Source organism: Microcaecilia unicolor, chromosome 9 (genome assembly GCF_901765095.1).
Source record: "Microcaecilia unicolor chromosome 9, aMicUni1.1, whole genome shotgun sequence".
Lineage (NCBI taxonomy): Eukaryota > Metazoa > Chordata > Amphibia > Gymnophiona > Siphonopidae > Microcaecilia > Microcaecilia unicolor.
The window spans coordinates 44,414,305-44,435,961 of NC_044039.1; the positions used below are offsets into that span (position 1 = coordinate 44,414,305).

The 21,657-nt window shown below is 47.0% G+C and overlaps 1 protein-coding gene across 4 annotated transcripts in view; it reads left to right on the plus strand.

Moving 5' to 3' along the window:
* The first annotated feature begins 206 nt into the window (after nt 1-206).
* The window catches only part of RAD52 (RAD52 homolog, DNA repair protein), a 113,236-nt gene continuing 91,785 nt past the window's right edge, over nt 207-21,657 (plus strand). For 3 of the 4 annotated variants that reach the window (XM_030215121.1, XM_030215123.1, XM_030215124.1), the window contains exons 1-3: nt 325-788; nt 10,974-11,075; nt 21,495-21,588. In XM_030215121.1, the coding sequence (XP_030070981.1) occupies nt 699-788; nt 10,974-11,075; nt 21,495-21,588 (286 nt within the window). In that variant the 5' untranslated portion in view covers nt 325-698. Of the gene's footprint in view, nt 298-324; nt 789-10,973; nt 11,076-21,494; nt 21,589-21,657 lie in introns of those variants that run through there. The other variant, XM_030215122.1, reaches the window with a different exon arrangement.

Below are 21,657 nucleotides of genomic sequence, written 5' to 3' on the forward strand. Positions count from 1 at the left end.
ACAGATGGACCAACAATAAAGAACGACGAAGTGGATGCAGCAGCAGCAGCTCATAGGTTTTGCTTGCTTTCTTGAGTGAATGGCAATGACGGCTGCGCGGGGGTCAGAATGAAAACAGAGATGAACCAAATTGGCTTCCTTGCTTATAGTGGACTATACTAGGTTCAATCACTTCCACTCCTGTTTATTAAAACTCCTTGGTGCCTCTGCCGGACCCGCCCCCTGATGTCAGTTCCTGTTCCGGGGCAAATTCGGGTGCATGCTTGTGTCAATAGAGAGACCCTGAGCCCTGTTTTGGTAAATTTATCTTCTTGTCGCTGCTGCTGCTTATCAGCAGCGGGTTGGGTGACGACGGAAGGGAAGGGAGGGAAGCGACAGCGGGTGGGGACTCCCCGAATCTGGACTGCCGTTTTTTTTTTTTTCAAAACGAATCGACGAATTGGACAGCACTAGTGTATGGACCTAAGTTCGTGTGGGTTAAATAGGTTCTTGTTTATCGCCGCCTCAAGGTTAATTTGGGACAGAGTGCTTAGCTGTCACGACTGACTTGCCGATGGTTGGTGTGGATTTGAGCAAGGGCTCAGGCGGATTATCAGAAATAATACTATTTTTTTTGCCGTTTATCTCATATTCTGTTCAGCATGCCACAAGATCAGCCTTTTTCCCCCACCTGTGTTTAGAGGGAACACAGAGCTAATATGTCTGGGAATCAAGCAGGTGATGGAAACCATACCAGCAGCAATGGTAACACGACCAGCAATACTAGTCCAGCTGTTTATTTTGGACAGGTCTGTCTAAGAAATCTTTTATTTGTATTTGAGAGAGACTGAATTAAATAACTTTTCTTTGTTATAATTATTGAATTAAATGACCAGGATATATGAGTTGTGGTTCGACCTGTTTACTCCGATCATTGTGGAAATGTTCTCTGGTATAACAGAAAATCTTACAGTCATCAACTTTACTAGTAAGAATGGATTTGCAGAGTTTCTGTAAGTTACTTTAAAATATGTAAAATTTGTTACTTGTTTCTGTAAGTAACTGCACTGGTAGGGGTGCCAAATTCAAAGTCTATGGGATGCTCATACTTCTCAAAACTAGGGTACTATTTATTAACCATTTTCCTGTAAACACAAAAGGGTAAATATTCAGCTGGCAGCGCTGAGTATTTTGCTCACTGCTGCCAGCATTATTCTCTAACTAGTAAAAAAGGCCCGTTTCTGGAACGAATGAAACGGGCGCTAGCAAGGTTTTCCTGGGAGTGTGTATGTTTGAGAGAGAGAGAGCCAGAGTGAATGTGCGGGTGTGTGACAGAGTGAGACTGTGTGACAGTGTGTGTGTGTGAGGATGAGAGTGTGTGACAGGGCCCCCTCCCCTGTTCCTAATGCCCCTCACCCCGTTCCCTCCCCTCCTTTTCCTCCTCTTTCCCACACTTTGGGTTCCTTAAGGCTTTCAAAAGTCTATATACCCCCGTGGCCCTAACGCCCAGTATCTGGATACCCCACCGTTTTCCTCCTCACCCCTCCCCCAAAATGTAATACTTTCACGTCCTTCATTTTTTTTTAAAGTGTCCTATCTACCCTGTGTCCAAATGCCCGGCATTCAGATTGTGTTCCTCTCGTAAATTTTCATTTCTTTCATTCATTCAGAACTTGCCCCCCCCCCCCCCCCCCCGAACACTTTTGGTTCCTTCAGTCTTTTAAAACTCTCCTATGTACCCTGTGTGCTAATGGCCAGCATTGAGATTGTTTTCCTGTCCCAAATGTGCATGTCTTTCAGTCATTCACAACTTCCCCTTCTCCAGTTTAACACTTTCGTTTCCTTCAGTCTTTTAAAACTCTCCTACCTAACCTGTGTCCTAATGGCCAGCATTCAGATTGTTTTCCTTTCCCAAATGTTCATGTCTTTCAGTCATTCAGAACTCCCCTCCCCCCATTTAACACTTTCGGTTCCTTCAGTCTTTTAAAACTCTCCTATCAACCCTGTGTCCTAATGGCCAGAACTCAGATTGTTTTGCTTTGCCAAATTGTCTGTCACTGAGGTCAGTGCGTGCCTGCCTAGCAGACCACTTCCGGCAGGCACATCCTGTTGGAGGTGAGAATTATTATGTAGTATATCCAGTGCCAGGCCATGTCTGACCTTCAGCACTGAATATCCGATTTATGCACAGCTGGCTAACACATGGCAATATTCAGAACTTAAAAAGCCTTGGTTTGCCACGTAGAGATAGGACTGTGCTTTATACGGTTACCCTGGTCAATTAAGTGCTAAATATCAGCATTTAACAGCCAAGTGCTGACTCTGCCTCCAGAACACCCCCAAAATATCCAGCATATTCAGCAATTGGACAACAACCAATATCCAATTTATAAGAACAGATAAGATACGTCTTCAGCTTATAGCATTTCTTTTTTCGGCCTTTTTACCTGCTGCGGTAAAAAGGGTTCAGCATGCAGCAAAAACACCTGCCGTCAATAGCACAGGGCCTCTTACTTCTTTAGTACTTCTAGCTAATAAAATTAATTAGCTATACCCACTATTTCAGCATTCGGAAACTGCTCCCATCTCATAAGTACCTTCTAAATAACTCCAAAGGAGAAAGATGAGTCACAGGAAAATTCAGTAATTTCAAATGACGTGCATGGGCTGAGTTTTCATAGATTCCATTTGTAAATGAATCAAATTTATCTTTTGTAACGATTGTAACTGACACGTACAGGTTTGAGTTGAGAATCAGATTTAGACATTGCTTTCTTTAAAGAGCCTAAATGTCGATCATGCTCAGTCAGTTTTTGAGAGGCATAGACAGCAATGAAAGATTCTCTTATAACATTTTTACCGTCCTATAAATTGCAGATCCACTATCTTTCAATGAAAACTGCTTAGTATTAGAAGAGCCAAAATGATTTTTTTTTAAGTAGGAGGTAGGAAGTCCAAGGAGAACTTGACTAGGGCAGGACTAGGTAATGTATCCTTATCAACCAAAACAGAGGATTTAATAGAGAAGCCCGAGGGGAGAACACCACCACTTAGGACCTGATTACCTTCAGTCTGTGAAGGTTCCTCCATCTCCTTTAATAAGGCAGGTTGGGGAGGTGGGGTTCAACCATCTGATAATAAGGAGACAGTAGGAGGGGGAATATGTCACTGTTGTACTAGATAGGGGTGCACCCAATTTCAAATATGCATCCATTGTACCTATTACCATGGAAGTCTTAGACCCCCCTCGACCACATTTTCTCTTCCCCATCTATAAAACAAACAGAATTCCTTGCTCCTTGTTTCTGTGGGCTCCAAAGGGGCAGGATCTGCACTATGGTCACGCCCTTTTGGGCACACACCCACAGTAGCGTTCCACAATAGGGCTCAGATTTGTAGGCCTTTGAAGAACCAGCAGATGACATTGGTACAGGAGCCTCTGCCCACTGTAGTGCCTGCAAACCTGCCACACACACCTCCTGAAGTCAAGGTGTTCCCAGGGATCCGCGGTAGAGCTCAGCTTTTATAGGCCTCCAAAGGACCAGCAGATTACATCAGCGTGCACTAAGCTTTAGTAAAAGGGCCCCTAAGCACATAACAGTGTATTACATATTTTCATTTGACAGCATTTTTTTGTTCAGGTTCTTTGTTCAAAATTCAAATATATTTTGTGGTCTGTTAAATATGCTATGTTTCTGTAATTAATCAAATGTCTCTTAGATTTACTATACATAGTAAGAGTCGGAGTTGGGGTCAATTGAAAAATAGAGGAGGCGAAGGTTTGATGTATCAACTCCATAGCCCAGAATTTTTATGTACTTTCTTTTATACTAATAGCCATAGAAATATTCAGAAAAACATTTCTGTAGACAAAAAAGTAATATTTCCATTGAGAGTGTTGACGGTGGAGTATTGCATACTCTGTTTTAACAATAAATGCTTCAGTTTTGGTCTTATTCTTATGTTCCCTCTGTTTTTGTTATACTATAATTTTAGTTATTTTTCATGTTTTTGATTAAAAAAAAAAGTTATGCGCCTTGTATTATGAGAAATATAGAAGTTAATGGAATACTTCATCTAATAATACTCAGCCAATGAAAAATAGATCAGATTTTTTTTTTGCTTTGCTCTATCTATTTAATACGCTAAACAATGCAAGCAATGACAGATTAAAATGCAATATATCAAATGTCATAATGTACCATTAGAGCACTAACAAGGATAAATAAGTATGTGGAGTTAATAAATATGTGGAGTTAATTCATAAATACAAGATTAACCACAGATGAGTTCATTAATTGCAATAAAAAAGGGAACACTTAGGGACCCTTTTACTAAAGAGTTGCTGTGCGGTAACCCAGAGCTACCGTCGACCCAACACTACCGCCAGCAGTAGTTCCACCTCGAGCATGCCAGTTACGGCGCTACAGAAAATAATTCTGTAATTTTTAGTGCCTAACCTGACGGAAATCAGGCAGTTTTATATGCTGCCCGCGGAAGCCCTTACCGCCATCTCAATGGGTGTCAGTAAGTCCCCCCCGCATGGCCATGCGGTAAGATTAATATTACTGCATGGCCATGTCTTTTTAGGGGCTTTTTACCCACTGTGGTTAAAAAAAAAAGGCCCTGGCGCTTGGCAAAAATTTACCCCACTGGTACCACAGGACCCTTGTTACCACAGCTTGGTAAAAGGACCCCTCAATGTGGTAAAGTGTTATATAAAGAAAAATATATTTCCTTTGCACCAGCAGCAGATGAATCCAGAGAATTGTGGGTTGTGATCATCTACCAGCAGGTGGAGATAGAGAGCCTGATCTGCGTTGTCTTGTAGGATGGGATGCTCCTTAGTCAGTCAGTATTCTCTATCTGCAGCAGGCGGATGGATGATCTCTCACAAGCTCTTCTGGTCTCATCTGGTGGCTCCTGTTCTGGGTCTCTCAGTTTAGTAGAGCTTTGGGGTGCGTGGCTGAGCAGTGCCGGCTTTAGGGGGTACACCTGATGATACCAGGTCCCCTCCCCAGCCCTTCTCCCCTCTCCAGCCCTTCCTCCATTCTCCTTCCTGAATTGAAAAAAAAAAACAATTGGGTCATAATTCTTCAAAGCCCACAGCCTTGGCTGTAGGAGAAATATTGGTTTGGAGCAGTATAAAGGGCTTAGTGATGGAGAAGATGTGTGTGTGTTTCCATCAGCACTGAGTTCGACAGGCAGGAGATTTCCTATGGCTGGCTATCCCAGGGTGAGTGTATCTTTACATTTTCTTTACCTTTGGGTCAGTTGCAGTTTTATTTTTGTTTTCTTTGCAGTTGCTACCGAAGTTCTTAAAAACTGCTCCCACTGTGGTAAGCGGAGAACAGCATTGGGACAGTGTCCAATTGGTTGTGCAGGCTCTCCTCTGGCAGAGGGGGCCGTGTTTGTGGAGGCCTGGTTAGTTTGCCATGCGGGAGAAATGCGGGCTCGTTCTCCTCATGGAGCCGAAAGTGATTTGGCAGCATTTTATACAGCAGTGCAATTCAGGAGCAGCGCTGCCGGCAGCTCCTTTACCCAGCACTGTTTCAGAGGTCCTTACACACGTCAGCCGCTCAGGGCTTTTTTCCAAGGGTGTGGTCTTCTGACCTTTTTTCCACAAGTTCATTCTGCTGCTCCATAATACCTATATGTTGCAGAAGCCTGGTAGGCATGGGCAGCCTTATAATGAGGCCATGGCCTCAGACTCAGACGTCAGGTCTCGGGGAGCGGCATCACAGGCAGTCGGCAACCAGTCAAAATGAAAAGAAAGGCGCACAAATAGAGAGACTATAAAAAAGCAGCAAGCGACAAGCAGGAGCCAGATGCAACACATGCTATGCATGCAGTTGCTGGCATCTCCTGCTCGCTCTAGCTTGCCTGCTGCTGCCTTGTGCTGCCGCTCACTGGTCACTGCCTTTCTAAAGCTGCCACTGTCTGCATTGTGCTGCCACCCATAGCAAGCTGCCCAGGCTAGCTTTGGGCTCTGACTGTCCCGCCAACTCTTCTACAGCTGCCCGATCCTGCTGCTGCCTGCCCTCAAGTGAGTATCCGCTGCTCCCGCTGCCCTCCCTGTGAGAGAAGTCTCACTCATAATTTGCCGCCTCCCCCCCCCCCCCCCCCGACAGATCTCTGCCAACCTCCGGTTCTCCCACAATGATGGTAAAGGTTATCCATCATCAAAACCCCCTCTCCCGTGTTACCATAATCCTGCCACACACCCCCCCCACCACCACAACAGTTCTCCTTCCATAACCCCAACCCCCCCCCCCCCCCCCCCACACACACACACTGCGGGTTGTCTCCTGGTCTGGTAGGTAGCTCTCCAACCCTTATTCCTTCTTGTTGCCTAATTGGCAGATTCCCATAGGCTGCCAGTTCCCGCATCAGTCTTCTCTGTACAGGGTTTCACCCCTGAGGAAACAGGAAATGATGTCACAGAGAGCAGGATTCTGTAGAGAAGACTGATCCCGGAGCCAGCAGACAGTAAAAGGAGGTTGGATAAAAGCAGGAGACACTGGGATGTTGTCAAAAAGTTGAAGCCAAATGGGTTGGTTTCCCTTTCCCTCTCCACGCAGCCATTATCCATGTTCACTTAAAACAAAGCAAGAAAATCTTTGAGCTGCTCTATCCACATTGTCATCTTTATTGTTGATAACATTTTTATTTGCTCTCACTTATGTTTTCAAACATGTTGTCTTGTGCAGCATACGGATGTACACAGAAGAAGCATTGGTTTCATCGGTTAGAATACTAATTTGTTTTACATTTTAAATCATTGTGTCATTTGGAGGGGCTGGCTATAGGGACCCCCTGTATTTGTGCAGAGATGTTTTCACCTAGTAAAGGGCCACCAAAACAGACATCATATTATGAGAATCAGGTGCTTAACAATCAGACTTACTATTTATAAGTACATTTTTTTTTTTTTTTAAACATTAATTAGCTTGGAAACCTAATTTTTTTTTTTTTTTTTTTTTGCTGTGCCTACATCAAAAGAAAAAGATGGCATGTGGGAACTTGCTCCTTTTGTTTTGTGGATTGCAGTGGTATATTATAAAAATGCACCTGCCTTTTGTATTACTACCATTTCACAGAAAGGTATTGACTAATGAGGGATGGGCTTCCTTCATGCAGAAGTTCTGTCCGGAGTCAGTCTCAATGTGGCAGCACTTTCCAGTTCAGCACACTGTTAGCAACCAAGTTCATAGAAAGTTAATTATGTTCAATGGAAATAAATCTGTTGGCGCAGGCTTCTTGTTATGTGAATATTCCATCACTGTTTCATTATTGATACCAAGTGTTACATATTAAGGACATTTGCTGTAAAGTTTGTTTTAATTCATTTATACAGTCCTTACATGCACATGGTTTTGCTTTCTAAACCCAAAGGTGAATCCTAAGGGTGGTTGAACAATTAGGTATAAACTGTGGTATTTGTTTTTGTTTTTTGGTGGTGGTTTTTTTTAACTTGTTTTCGACTGCTTTGGGTCCTGCTGATCTATGCTGTCTGGAGTTTTGGAAGATGGAAATGAGAAAAAAATTAAGTTTTGGATGTGCTCTGTAGAAGTTGTTTTCTTTTGCTACCTGTTCTGGTGTATGTATGTGATGTTTGAATAACTGTCTATTCTTGTGGCTATGATTTATGAACATGCGGCATCATTAAAGGACAGACTTAAATGCTCAGTTGGGTATATATGCTAATCTCAACTTTGTTAAATGTTTCAGACATATCCATGTACTTGCTCCCATGATATAACTGAATTCTATTACTCTGTCTCACTGTATTTTCACATTTAAGCCACATTGAACCCGACTTTGCTTGGGATAATGGGGCCCTTTTACTAAGCCTTGTAACCATCTAAGCACACCAAAATGGAGTTACTGCGTGGCTCTTGCGGTAATTTCATTTTTGTCATGTGTCCGTTTTATTTCAAGATGCACATCAAGTGGCATTTGACGCGCGTAGGTCATTACTGCCCGGTTACTGCGTGAGACTTTACTGCTAGGTCAGTAGCTGGCGGTAAAGTCTCAGACCCAAAATGGAAGTGTAGCAGTTTTCATTTTGCTGCACGTCCGTTTTCAGCAAAAAATTTTAAAAAGCCATTTTTTACAGGTGCACTGCAAAATGGTTCTGCTTGCGCCCAAAATATACGTCTACACTACTGTAGGCCATTGTTCAGCGCACCTTTGTAAAAGGGCCCCAATGTGTGATATAAATGTAAAAAAAAAAAAATCCTTTATCCTCCACCTTTTAAGACTTCCAGCTGGATGGTGATGACACAAGGAAAGCAAGTTTGGTCCAGTGAAGACTAACGCAAAATAATCTGTTCCTTAGCTGGGCCCTACTATTACTGTATTGAAAATGTGACCATACCATGTCTCTGTGGTTATGCTCCACTAATAAGTCAGCTGTCTTGAAAGAACTACATAACCTTTGGATGCATGACTAGAGAGACAAACATACACTGCAATATCACAATTCCTCATGTAAGCCACAAAACAACCTTTTAGGGTGTGTAGTGTTCTCAGTGATCACCTTTTATTATCGACCAGGTAGAGATAAGAGTTTTCAGTTTTGGCACAGTATAAGTCTTCGCAACAACAAAATATAAGAAAGCCAATGGACTGCATTTGGGGCTTATAGCCCATTTAGTTTTCTTCAAACAGAAGAGATCTGCATGAAACAAAATATTTATTTTTATTTTGATTTATAAAACCACTTATCCCTGAAACATGCCTTAAAACAGAATAATCAATAATCAGATGACGTGATAATGTGATTCCATATACCCCAATGAAAGGAGAGTTTAATTTTACTTCCATTTAATTTTAATATATTATCTCTACATATAAAAGGCACCTCCAACGTTCTAAATTTGTAGTTGCAAGATCCCATGAGTGTCTGCCCCGCCCCCGCGTCACAACATGATGACGTTGAGGGCGGAGCAATGACACTCAACAAATCGGATTGTCGATGGGTAATCTCTATTTCCACTCCCCAATGCAGCCGTCATTCCCATGCACTCAAAACCAACCAACATCGGCGCTGGACCCCGCCCACAGTCCCCCTCACCCACCCTCCCGCAGCCGGTCGCTCACCGTTCCACTGCCCTCCTTCTCCTCTCCAACTCTGGCCATGGTGCACGACGATTACTACACATGAGCCAGGAAGGCCGTTGGTTAATCTCTGTTTCCACTCCCCAACACAGCCGTCATTCCCATACACTCAAAACCAAGCACACAGACATTTTTTGTTCCTTCCGAGGAGCGCATACACACACACAGTCACTCTCACATACACTCTCTCAAACATACACACTCCAAGGAAAACCTTGCTAGCGCCCGTTTCATTTTGTGACAGAAACGGGCCTTTTTTACTAGTATTTTTATAATACCAGGCTTCCCAAGGCAGATTACAACATCAGTTAAAATGAACCCATCAGGAAACAGTATATCCCCACTGAAATTTGGCCACCTGTATTGTATAGAACAGTGTAGAAAAATGAGCACAAAATACAGAGGTTACAACTGCTGTTTCTACCAGCTATAATATATTTTAAGCTGTTTTAGTGCTACTCAATTTTTATTTTATGATATTTATATCTACGTATGGGAAGCTTTCAAATAAATTAAAAATCTGTCTAAGTAAGAAAAGAAAAGAAAATTTTTTGTCCTCCACCTTTTAAGGCACTGCCTATCCAACTGGAGCAGGTTTAGACTTTTTACACATGGACCACACATAGGCAGTCCATTATTCCTAATAATCTTTTGCTATTGTTTTCAATAATGTTTGCTATTGTTTTGGGTGTACCAAAATTACCTCAGATCAATGTGTCTTGGAAATACTAAAGCAGGGTTGGAAACTGGAGTTCTCCCATTCCAGTGCAGATTTTTTTTCTTGAAATCTCAATGCAAGCTCCAACCCAAATATCAAGCAGTTCAAGCCACCTTGCAATCACTTCTTCATTTAGGCACAGTCGAGACTGTCCCCAGTTGCAATTAAGGAACTGGAAGTTATTCCATTTACTTTGTAGTTTCAAAAAAGGGAGCTTCCTTCCACTTGAGTTTGGACTTCAAAAAGGTCAGAGTATTAAAGGTTCAACATTTCACAATGGGAACATTGCAGTCTGTATTAGGTTCAGGCCAGCAGGGGAGTTTCTAACCTCCTTGGATCTCAAGGAAGTATGCTTTCACATTCCAATTTCACCTTCCCACAGAAGATTTGTGATTTGCAATCCTTGGAGAACATTATCAATTTATGACCATGTAATTCAGCCTTTCCACATGACCAAGGATAATTTTTCAAGGTCATGGTAGTACAGACAGCTTTCAAGGCAGAAACAAGGGTAGGAGGACTCGGAGCCATGCTGCCCTCACAGGTTTGTCTATTCTCTCTCCACCTGTACGTTGTATTCCAGCTAGGAGAAAGAGTAGGTGAGCAGTGCTTCTTATCTGCAGCCTCTGATTGTTTTCCTTTGAAGCTGGAAGCATGTAGAGTCCCATTCTCACAGTTTTAAATGTATTTGTTACATTTGGGGACCCAACACATTTATTTGCCTAGAGCCCACCAAAAGATTAATCCTGCCCTGACCACAAGAGTTTACAGATTAGTACTTTAAAAAGTGTCACAACCTACAAAGATTTCAGAGTTCTCCAAGACCAATAGGACTACCAGAACTTTAGATTATGCTATACTGAGACATGATGTATTCCACTGATGCCATCAGTAGTAAACAATTTCTTTTCCATATTACCTGAATTAAAGTGTTGCATAAAGGAGAACATCATTTTTATATTTTTGTTTAACTTTCTGGTTCTGCTGCAATTGCATGATCATGGTCTCAGTAGAAGGTAGCTCTCCAACAAGAGTGGTTCAGTTGAGAGTATCTCAAAACGCAGGTTCCATAAAAGAAAAGGGAGTGTGATAAGAAAATAACCTTTTGCTTTTGCTCAGATGGAAAAATAATTTTCATTTTCCTCTTCTGAAGCACCAGTACACAGCAGAGGAGTACCAAGCTATCCAGAATGCTTTACGGCAGAGGCTGGGCCCGGAGTACATTAGCAGCAGGCAGGCCGGAGGAGGGCAAAAGGTAGGAGCACTTTTAATATGAAGTGAATAAGGTGGCTTTGAGTGAAAGAAAGGAATAAGCCAGAGTATACTAGAGCTGGCTAATTTCTCTGCTATCTGGAAATACAGTGTAGTCAGGCTTTGTGGGAGTTCTGGTTTTTTAATCCACTTCTAAAAGACAGCAATGATTTTTAAACAGTTGCTATATACGTAAAATATGAATATTCAGCTTGTACTATGAGTAAACTTTAGATTTTAATAAGTTGTTCAGGAGCTTTTTCTCAAATTTGTATCTCTTTTTCTTGGCCTTTAATGTCAAAATTAAACATTTTGTTCAGTGTCTGTGCCTTGCACTGTGCTGCTAAGCAAGAGTCTGCCTTATCCCTCAATGCTGCTTGAACTAGCAAGGGCTGGTACTATTGTCAGAATGGTATATAGAGGTTTCAATGAGAACTATGATGACTAGCCAAGAAGTGGCAAGAGAGGGTTACCTAGTCTTTTGTGGTTGAAGCATTTCAGATTATGAATGTGGAGATTGGTTTGAGCTGCCGTGTGTGTGTGTGTGTGGTGGGGGGCAGGGGGACTTGAAGGGGAAAGAACAATAGAACTAGGGCAATAAATAAGTTTCCATTACGTTCATTCCCACTATTCCAGGACGAGTGGGTAGTTACGTCCATTGACCAGCAGGTGGAGATAGAAAATACAGAACTGAGCACCACTACATAGCTCCCTTCCTTGCAGCTCAGCTCCTCAGTATCTTCTGTCTCCAGCAGGTGGATAGACAGACTGCCTCTGGTTCTGAGGCCTTGCTCCTGGTCCAGTTGGTCAGCTGGTTCCCAGTTGAGCAGACATACCTGGTGGTGCTGGGTCCCTGTCGTGCTTTCCCCCTGGGGTGTTCTGCGCCTTTTCCCTTTTTTTCCTCTGTGTGAGAGCCTGCTCAGCAACCAGTCTACTCAGAAGATGAATAGTCGCAGGTAACACAGTGAGTCTGGCAGGCCGGTGCTGCTGCCATGCCCTGTTCTGATGGGGGGGGGGGGGGTGGCGGTGATTGTGTTCCCGGTTAACGTGGACCCAGGATGGTGAGTTCTTTCTGCTGTGCTTTAGGCCTCGGGACGTCGATGGGAGCACTGCGTGTCGGTGGTACAAAAAAAAAAAAAAGAACATGGAGGAAGTGGAGGAGCAGTTTAATGAATAGATCAGTGGAGTGAGAACCAGGGGAGCCTGATCTCACTAATGCTCCTTGAGGTCTTTGGCAGATACAAACAGACTGTGATTTCTCCAAAGACAGAAAAAACTGCTTAATGTACCTGAATGTACAAAAAAAAAATAGACATGTTTTTTGCTTATTTGTGCGGTGCGCCACGTTTTCTCGCGCAGCAGTGATCTCTGGCCATGGCAGCCCCCGCTTAGTTTGCAACCTACTGCCCATCTTGCAGTGGGCGGTGTTCCTCCTCGGGCTACTGCACGGTGTGCAGTCCGGTTCCCAAGTGGAGGAGCTGATTCGGGGCTCACACATACAGGGCGCGCTCGTTCAAAGCAGCGCGTTTCTTTCAGCCGCAGTGCTCCAGTCGCCGCCCCACCTCCGCCAAGGTCACTACCGCTCCCCACCTGAGGTCGCCGCCGGCCCCCTCCACCCAGGCCGGGCCCTCTCCATTGAACTTACAGCGCCTCACTTCCAAAAGCGCAGCAGGCAGCGGCAGCGCCTCCCTTCAGCCTTCCTTCCCTCCCTGTGTCCCGCCCTTGCCGAAGTTACGTCACACGAGGGCGGCACACAGGGAGGGAAGGAAGCCCAAATGGGGGCAATCTGCCGCTGCCTGCTGTGCTTTCGGAGATGAGGCGCTGTGAGTTCAATGGAGAGGGCCGGCGGCGACCTCGGGGGGAGGGAGGGGGAGTCACCCTGGAACTGGGAGGAAGGGGGAGAGACATCATTTATTAACAGAGGAGGTGAGGCTGCAAGCATTGACAGGGAGGGAGACAGACGATGTGTATAAACAGAGGAGGGAAGGATAGATGAGAAACAGTCTGTAACCACACAGGAAAAAAGAGACACTGTATAAATAGAGGAGCAGCAGTAGCAACAGGGAGAGACATCATTTATTATCAGAGGAGGTGAGGCTGTAAGCATTGACAGGGAGGGAGACAGAGGATGTGTATAAACAGAGGAGGGAAGGATAGATGAGATTAACCACATAGGGAAGAAGAGACACTCTGTATAAATAGAGAAGCTGCAATAGTGAGAGGGAGAGACACCATTAATTACTAGTGAGGAGGTGAGGCGATACACTGTAAGCACTGACAGGGAGGGGGACAGACGATGTGTATAAATAGAGGACAGATGGCAAGATCAGAGACAGTCTACATAGACTCTGCATCGCTGCAAAGTTACCCATTCCAGGAGGAAGACCTCTTTGGCCGGTCCTGTATTTTTGCCATTCTCATTCTGATGCATGATGGGACCTGCAGCACTGATTTCAATGGATGATAAAATGGACTACAAATACTATACTGCTTTGGGATGTAAGTTTAAAACCAGGACTGGCCAAAAAGTCTCCCTCCTGGAATGACTAACTTGGCAGCTTTGTGTCTGTGACTGCGCATAGGGATCTCTCTCTCTCTCTCTCTCTCTCTCTCACTCACACACACACTCTCTGTCTCTCTCTGAAGTGATTCTCACACTCACTCTCTTTCACACAGACAAACACACACTTTGTCTCTATCTCTCTCTGAACTCACTCTCACACACTCTCTCTCTTTCACACAGACACACACACTCTCTCTCTCTCTCTCTCTCTCTCACACACACACACAGAGCGGGACAGCGACGCCGAGAATGGATCCCAGGCACGTCGCTCACACTACTACTACTATTTAGCATTTCTAAAGCGCTACAAGGCGTACGCAGCGCTGCACAAACATAGAAGAAAGACAGTCCCTGCTCAAATAGCTTACAATCTAATAGACAAAAAATAAACAAATCAATTAATGTGTACAGGAAGGAGGAGAGGAGGGTAGGTGGAGGCGAGTGGTTACAAGTGGTTACGAGTCAAAAGCAATGTTAAAGAGGTGGGCTTTCAGTCTAGATTTAATGGTGGCCAAGGATGGGGCAAGACGTAGGGGCTCAGGAAGTTTATTCCAGGTGTAGGGTGCAGCGAAACAGAAGGTGCGAAGTCTGGAGTTGGCAGTAGTGGAGAAGGGAACAGATAAGGATTTATCCATTCAGCGGAGTGCACGGGAAGGGGGTATAGGGAAGGACGAGTGTGGAGAGATACTGGGGAGCAGCAGAGTGAGTACATTTATAGGTTAGTAGAAGAAGTTTGAACAGGATGTGAAAACGGTTAGGGAGCCAGTGAAGTGACTTGAGGAGAGGGGTAGTATGAGTAAAGCGACCCTGGCAGAAGACGAGACGGGCAGCAGAATTTTGAACCAATTGGAGAGGTGACTAAGTGGGAGGCCACACACCGCACATACAGTGAACTCATTGAAGTCCAACAATACCGCACCATACCCCATATAGGTTACAGGAAGATGTTTGGGAGAGGGGGGGCTGGCTACTCAAAAACGAGCCCTGCTTTGCTGCCTCAAACAACTGGCTGTAAGGAGCAAATGACCCTCCACTGTCACAGGGACTCCTAGCAGCTCTCTCTCTCACACACATACACATATACACACTCTCACTCTCTCTGTACCCCCAACTGTTCCCCGCACCCTTTCAAGCACTACACATTACGTTCATCAAATTTTACATTATATATCAAAAATAAAAAATCTTGCCCGTTTTAATGGGCTTAACGGCTTGTATTCTATAAAGGAAAGTAGGCTCCTATTTTCCTTTTAAAAAATAGGCATTTTCTAGGTGTCTAAATATAGGCACACTTTCCTTCAATCCCCCTCATTCTATTATCTTGTGTGTACAATTTTACATCAAATTACAGACACAGGTTGTAGAATACCTACAGTTACACATGTAAGTTAATTGACAAATTAGCTGCTAATTGCCACTAAATGATTAATTAGTGAGAATTGGATGTAATTGGTGCTACTTTGCTGTTACACACATAAATACACATAGTCGGTATTCTGTAACACACAACTACAAGAGGGGTGTGGACATGGGTGGGTTGGAGTGTGTCCAGCATTTGTACATCAAGGTTATAGAATGCCAACAGTTGCACACGTGTAAACATTTAGGTGCGGACGTTTACACCAGCTGTTCATAAATGCTGATTTGTGCTAATTTTCTGTACTGGCAATTATGTATGTAATTGCTCATTTCCATATCATCAAGCTGATCAATCCATAGACTGGTGGGTTGTGTCCATCTACCAGCAGGTGGAGATAGAGAGCAAACTTTTGCCTCCCTATATGTGGTCATGTGCTGCCGGAAACTCCCCAGTATGTTCTCTATCTCAGCAGGTGGTGGTCACACATCAGCAGCAGCTCTGGCTAGGCCTCCAAGCCTAATTTTTAGGTTTTGTTGAGTGCCTGGGGTTGAGGGCTCTTTTGAGCAAGTGCAAACCTGGTGGTGCCAGGTCCCTCCTTTTCTCCCCCCTCCCGCTGGCTCCGTTAAAAAAAAAAAAAAAAAAAAAATTTTGAACGGCCTTAAAGGCGTTTATTTCGACGTTTATTTAAGCGTCTATTGCAGCTACTCACTGAGACACCAGGTCGTTACGACTCGGAGCGGACAGCAGGTAATTTTACCTTTTTATAGCGGGCGGGGGTTCCCCGATTCTTCTCCTCGTGGCACATGGCGTCGGAGGGCGAGGGCGCAAAGGGTCGCTCCCCGGGTCGCTCGAGCGCTTCTAGAGGGGATGCGGGGGTCTTCAAGCCGGATTCGCCCTTGGTGGGTGACAGTTTCGCGACCGATGCATGTCCCGGTCCTTCCTCCGGCGTGGCGGTTTTTCCCGCCATAAACGCCCATCCCCCACTCCTCGCCTCCACCATCTTGGCCGGCCACGCGGCTCGGACGGCTTCTTCTTGGGCCGCCCTTGAGGTTGGAGACATTAATGCCATGAACGCCCTTAATTTGGGCGACGGCACAGAAGCGGCTAAAGTTAAGAGCCGTTCTTCCCGCGCGGCTCCTTCGCGGAGTTTCGCGCCGGACGCCATTTTGGATGCGCAGCATGTCTCTCCCCCGCTGTTGCGAGCGCCGGTTGAGAGAGCGCCTAGGGCTGTTGCCCAGGCTGCGGAAGTGCACAGTCTGGGGGTTTCTCCCCCGAGTTTGTTTTGCTGCTGCATCGGGCCTTCCTCATGCACAACGCTGCCCCCGCTCCCTCCTCTGGTAAAGAGGTTGAGGTTCCCAGAGGTAAACGCCCTCGGGTTGATTCCCAGGCCTTGGAGGAATTTGTCTCCTCCGATGTAGATGAGGGCAGCGTGTCTGGGGTCTCCCAACGGTCCTTTGCGGATTCCTTGGAGGAGACGGATCCCCGCTCGGATGGAGCGGATGACCCCTCTGCAGCGCGGCTTTTTCACCCGGAGGATTTGCCCAACCTGTTGTTACAGGCCATGGACACTTTGAAGATATCCTCTCCGGAGGACGTCTTTCCCTCAGCCCCTGTTGGCTCTGCCATTATGCTGGGGACGAAGCGCCCGCCTAGAACCTTCCACGTGCATGATGCCATGCACACCTTAATTTCGGCTCAATGGGATGTCCCAGAAGCGAGCCTTAAAGTGGCTAGGGCTATGTCCCGCCTCTATCCTTTGGCTGTGAGTGAACGTGAGGCCTATCTGTGGCCTACCGTGGATTCTTTAATCACTGCGGTGACTAAGAAAACGGCATTGCCGGTGGAAGGTGGCACGGCCCTAAAGGACGCCCAAGACAGGAGATTGGAGGCGGCCTTAAGGTCGTCCTTTGAGGCGGCTGCTTTAAGTTTGCAGGCCTCAGTTTGCGGCTCCTATGTGGCCAGGGCGTGCCTGACTATGGTGCAGCGGGCTTTCCCCTCGGATCATTCCTTGAGGGATGATTGGCCAGCCCTGGAATCGGGCCTGGCCTATTTGGCAGACTTGCTGTATGATGTCTTGAGAGCCTCAGCTAAAGGCATGGCTCAGACTGTCTCTGCGCGGCGGTGGCTTTGGCTGAAACATTGGTCTGCTGACCACGCCTCAAAATCCCGCCTGGCTAGATTGCCTTTTAAAGGCAAGCTGCTCTTTGGGGTCGAGCTGGACAAAATCGTGACTGATCTCGGCACGTCTAAGGGCAAGAAGTTACCGGAGGTCAGGGCTCGGGCTAGTGCTCGTCCTGGTACCTCCAGAGGACGGTTTCAGGAAGCCCGTCGGTACCGCCCGGGCAGGTCGGGTGCTTCTGCCCCTTCTTCCTTTAAGAGGAAGTTCTCCCCCAAGCAGCATTCCTTTCGCAGAGACCGCCGTCCCGGAGGTGCTCCCTCCGGTCCTCCCCCAGGGTCTCGTACCCAATGACGGGGTATTGGTCCACGCCCCAGTGCAGATTGGAGGACGGCTGTCCTCGTTTCTGGGCGAGTGGACCACAATAACTTCAGACGCTTGGGTGCTGGAAGTCATCAGAGACGGCTACAAGCTAGAGTTCTGCCGACCCTTAAGAGACGGGTTTGTACTCTCTCCCTGCAAGTCTCCGGTCAAAGCTGTGGCAGTGCAGCAGACTTTGGACAATCTGATCCGCCTGGGTGCGGTCGTTCCGGTGCCAGAAAGTCAGCTTGGCAAGGGGCGTTACTCCATTTACTTTGTGGTACCAAAGAAAGGAGGTTCTGTCCGGCCTATCCTCGACCTCAAAGGGGTCAATCGGGCCTTGAAAGTGCGGCACTTTCGCATGGAGACTCTCCGCTCTGTTATAGCGGCAGTGAAGGCAGGGGAGTACCTGGCATCCTTGGACATCAAGGAAGCGTACCTGCATATTCCCATCTGGCCTCCTCATCAACGCTTTCTGCGTTTTGCAGTCCTGGGCCGACACTTCCAGTTCAGAGCCCTCCCGTTCGGGTTGGCTACTGCTCCGCGGACCTTTTCCAAGGTAATGGTGGTCATAGCGGCCTTCCTGCGAAAGGAAGGAGTACAAGTCCATCCTTATCTGGACGACTGGTTGATCCGAGCCCCCTCTTATGCAGAGTGCGGCAGAGCTGTGGACCGGGTAGTTGCTCTTTTGAGCTCCCTGGGATGGATCATCAACTGGGAGAAGAGCCAGCTGCGCCCGACTCAGTCCCTGGAGTATCTGGGAGTTCGATTCGACACCCAAGTGGGCAGAGTGTTCCTGCCAGACAATCGGATTGTCAAGCTTCAGGCTCAGGTGGACCAGTTCCTAGTAGCCTCTCCTCTTCGGGCTTGGGACTATGTGCAGCTGTTGGGCTCTATGACGGCCACGATGGAAGTAGTGCCCTGGGCCAGGGCTCATATGAGACCACTACAACACTCTCTGCTGCAGCGCTGGACTCCGATGTCGGAGGATTATGCGGTGCGTCTTCCCTTGGATCCAGCAGTGCGCAAGGCGCTGAGCTGGTGGATGCAGACAGACAAGTTGTCTGCGGGAATGCCTCTGGTGTCCCCAGAGTGGATTGTCGTCACGACGGACGCCTCGTTATCGGGCTGGGAGCCCACTGCTTGGGAAGGACAGCGCAGGGGCTCTGGTCTCCTGCAGAGGCAAAGTGGTCTATCAACCTCCTGGAACTCAGAGCCATTCGGTTGGCGCTTTTGGAGTTCATCCCGGTACTGGTGTTGAAGCCTGTACGGGTCCTGTCGGACAATGCCACGGCTGTGGCCTATGTCAACCGCCAGGGAGGTACCAAGAGCGCCCCTCTAGCCAAGGAAGCTATGAGTCTATGCCAGTGGGCGGAAGCGAACCTGGAACAGCTGTCAGCGGCCCACATTGCCGGAGTCATGAATGTCAAGGCGGACTTTCTCAGTCGCCATACCTTGGAGCCCGGAGAGTGGCAGCTATCTGCTCAGGCGTTCTTGGACATCACGAAGCGCTGGGGCCAGCCGAGCCTAGATCTGATGGCGTCATCGGCCAATTGCCAAGTGCCGCGCTTTTTTCAGCAGAGGACGGGACCCTCGATCCCTGGGAGTAGATGCTCTTCTCCAACAATGGCCGACACAAGAGCTTCTCTATGTGTTCCCGCCCTGGCCCATGTTGGGCAGGGTACTAGACCGGGTGGCAAAGCATCCCGGCAGGATAATCCTGGTGGGTCCGGATTGGCCCAGGCGTCCCTGGTATGCGGACTTGATCAGGCTCTCAGTCGACGATCCTCTGCGGCTGCCAGTGGAGCAGGGCCTGTTACATCAGGGTCCCGTGGTGATGGAGGATCCCTCCCCCTTTGGTCTTACGGCCTGGCTATTGAGCGGCAGCGTCTGAGGAAGAAGGGCTTCTCAGACAAGGTCATCGCCACTATGCTGAGAGCGAGGAAACGCTCTACTTCTACTGCTTACGCCAGGGTTTGGCGTATCTTTGCAGCGTGGTGTGAAGCAGGCTCTCTTTCTCCTTTCACTGCTCCAATTTCTTCAGTGTTGGCGAAAGGCCTGTCGCTCAGTTCCCTTAAGGTCCAGGTAGCGGCTCTGGCTTGCTTCAGGGGCCGCCTGAAGGGTGCTTCCCTGGCTTCGCAGCCAGATGTGGTGCGTTTTCTCAAGGGGGTTATTCACCTGCGCCCTCCTCTGCACTCAGTGGTGCCTGCGTGGAATCTCAACCTGGTGCTGAGAGCATTGCAGAAGCCGCCGTTTGAACCCTTGTCAAGGGCATCTCTGAAAGACCTGACGTTGAAAGCAGTCTTTTTGGTGGCTATCACTTCAGCCAGAAGAGTTTCCGAGCTCCAGGCGCTCTCATGTCGAGAGCCTTTTCTACAGTTCACTGAGGCAGGAGTGACTATTCGCACAGTGCCTTCCTTCCTGCCCAAGATTGTTTCTCGCTTCCATGTGAATCAGCAGCTATGTCTCCCTTCCTTTCGTAGGGAGGACTACCCAGAGGAGTACTCTGCTCTTAAATATCTGGATGTGAGACGAGTCATCATCAGATACTTGGAAGTGACCAATGATTTCCGGAAATCGGATCATCTGTTTGTCCTGTATTCAGGTCCTCGTAGGGGTCTGCAGGCTGCTAAGCCTACAGTGGCAAGATGGATCAAGGAAGCCATTGCAGCGGCTTATGTGGCCGCGGGGAAGGTGCCGCCTATCCAGCTGAAGGCTCACTCTACAAGAGCTCAGGCGGCCTCGATGGCAGAGGCCGGTTCCGTCTCCTTGGAAGAGATATGCAAGGCGGCAACTTGGGCTTCGGCCCATACATTCTCCAAGCATTACCGCTTGACTGTGGCTGCTCGGGCGGAGGCCCGGTTTGGAGCTTCAGTGTTGCGGTCAGGGATTTCTATGTCCCGCCCTGGGTGAGTACTGCTTCGGTACATCCCACCAGTCTATGGATTGATCAGCTTGATGATATGGAAGGTAAATTATGTATAATCATACCTGATAATTTTCTTTCCATTAATCATAGCTGATCAATCCATAGCCCCTCCCAGATATCTGTATTGTTTTATTCTGGTTGCATTTCAGGTTCAAGTTTAGTCTTCAGTTACTTCAGAAAGACTTCGTGTTCAAGTTTTTTCACTTGGATTCTTCAAGAGTTAAGACGAGTTTGTGTTACAGTGAGCTGCTGCATTCCTCTCCCCTCCGTTTTACGGGGCTGGATTGAGACTTAAAATTCTGCCGGCACTCCCTCCCGCTTCGTGCGGCTGTAGGGCAGTTTTGTACCCCTCCCGCTTCGGCGGTGTTAGGGTCAGTCAGCTCCTCCCGCGGTTGCGGTTGCAGGATAAGCCAGATCCCCCCGCATCGGCGGGTGTGGTGTCCCTCCCCCGCTCCGCGGGGATGAGCTGGACGGATTCCCCTCCCCCACTTGTGTGGGGATGAGCTGGGTTAATTCCCCTCCCCCGTTTCGGCGGTGGTGAGCTGGGCAGAGTGTCCCTTCGTGGGTGTAATTCTCGAAGTGCTGAGTCCTGCGGATGGAGCTTTGATATCGACATACTGAGGAGTTTCCGGCAGCACATGACCACATATAGGGAGGCAAAAGTTTGCTCTCTATCTCCACCTGCTGGTAGATGGACACAACCCACCAGTCTATGGATTGATCAGCTATGATTAATGGAAAGAAAATTATCAGGTATGATTATACATAATTTTACCATAGAATATCCAATTAGAGCACAGCATCTTATTGTCTAATTTTTGATGACCTGTACAGAATTTACCCCTATATGACCATCTGTCATTGGGGTAGCATATGCTGAGATCTTTCATGGAACAGGGTAAGGAGAGGAGCCAAATGGTGAAAAGGATGATTGACTACAGGATTGATTTGCTCTGTCTATGCCTGCCTATAGCTCCTGCCTTTAGAAAGCAATAACACTCTACACACATGCCTCATTTTGCAGATGTTCTGTGCAAACATTCTTGCTTATAGTAGATAGATGATATCTGGTTTTAATAAATTTTCTGATTTTAGGTTTGCTACATTGAAGGTCACCGGGTTGTCAGCTTGGCCAATGAAATGTTTGGATACAATGGATGGTCTCACTCTGTCACTCAGCAGACTGTTGGTAAGTATAGGGCTGAGTGAGGTAACTGAGAGAAAATAAAGAACATAGGAGCGTGTTACTGAATGTTAG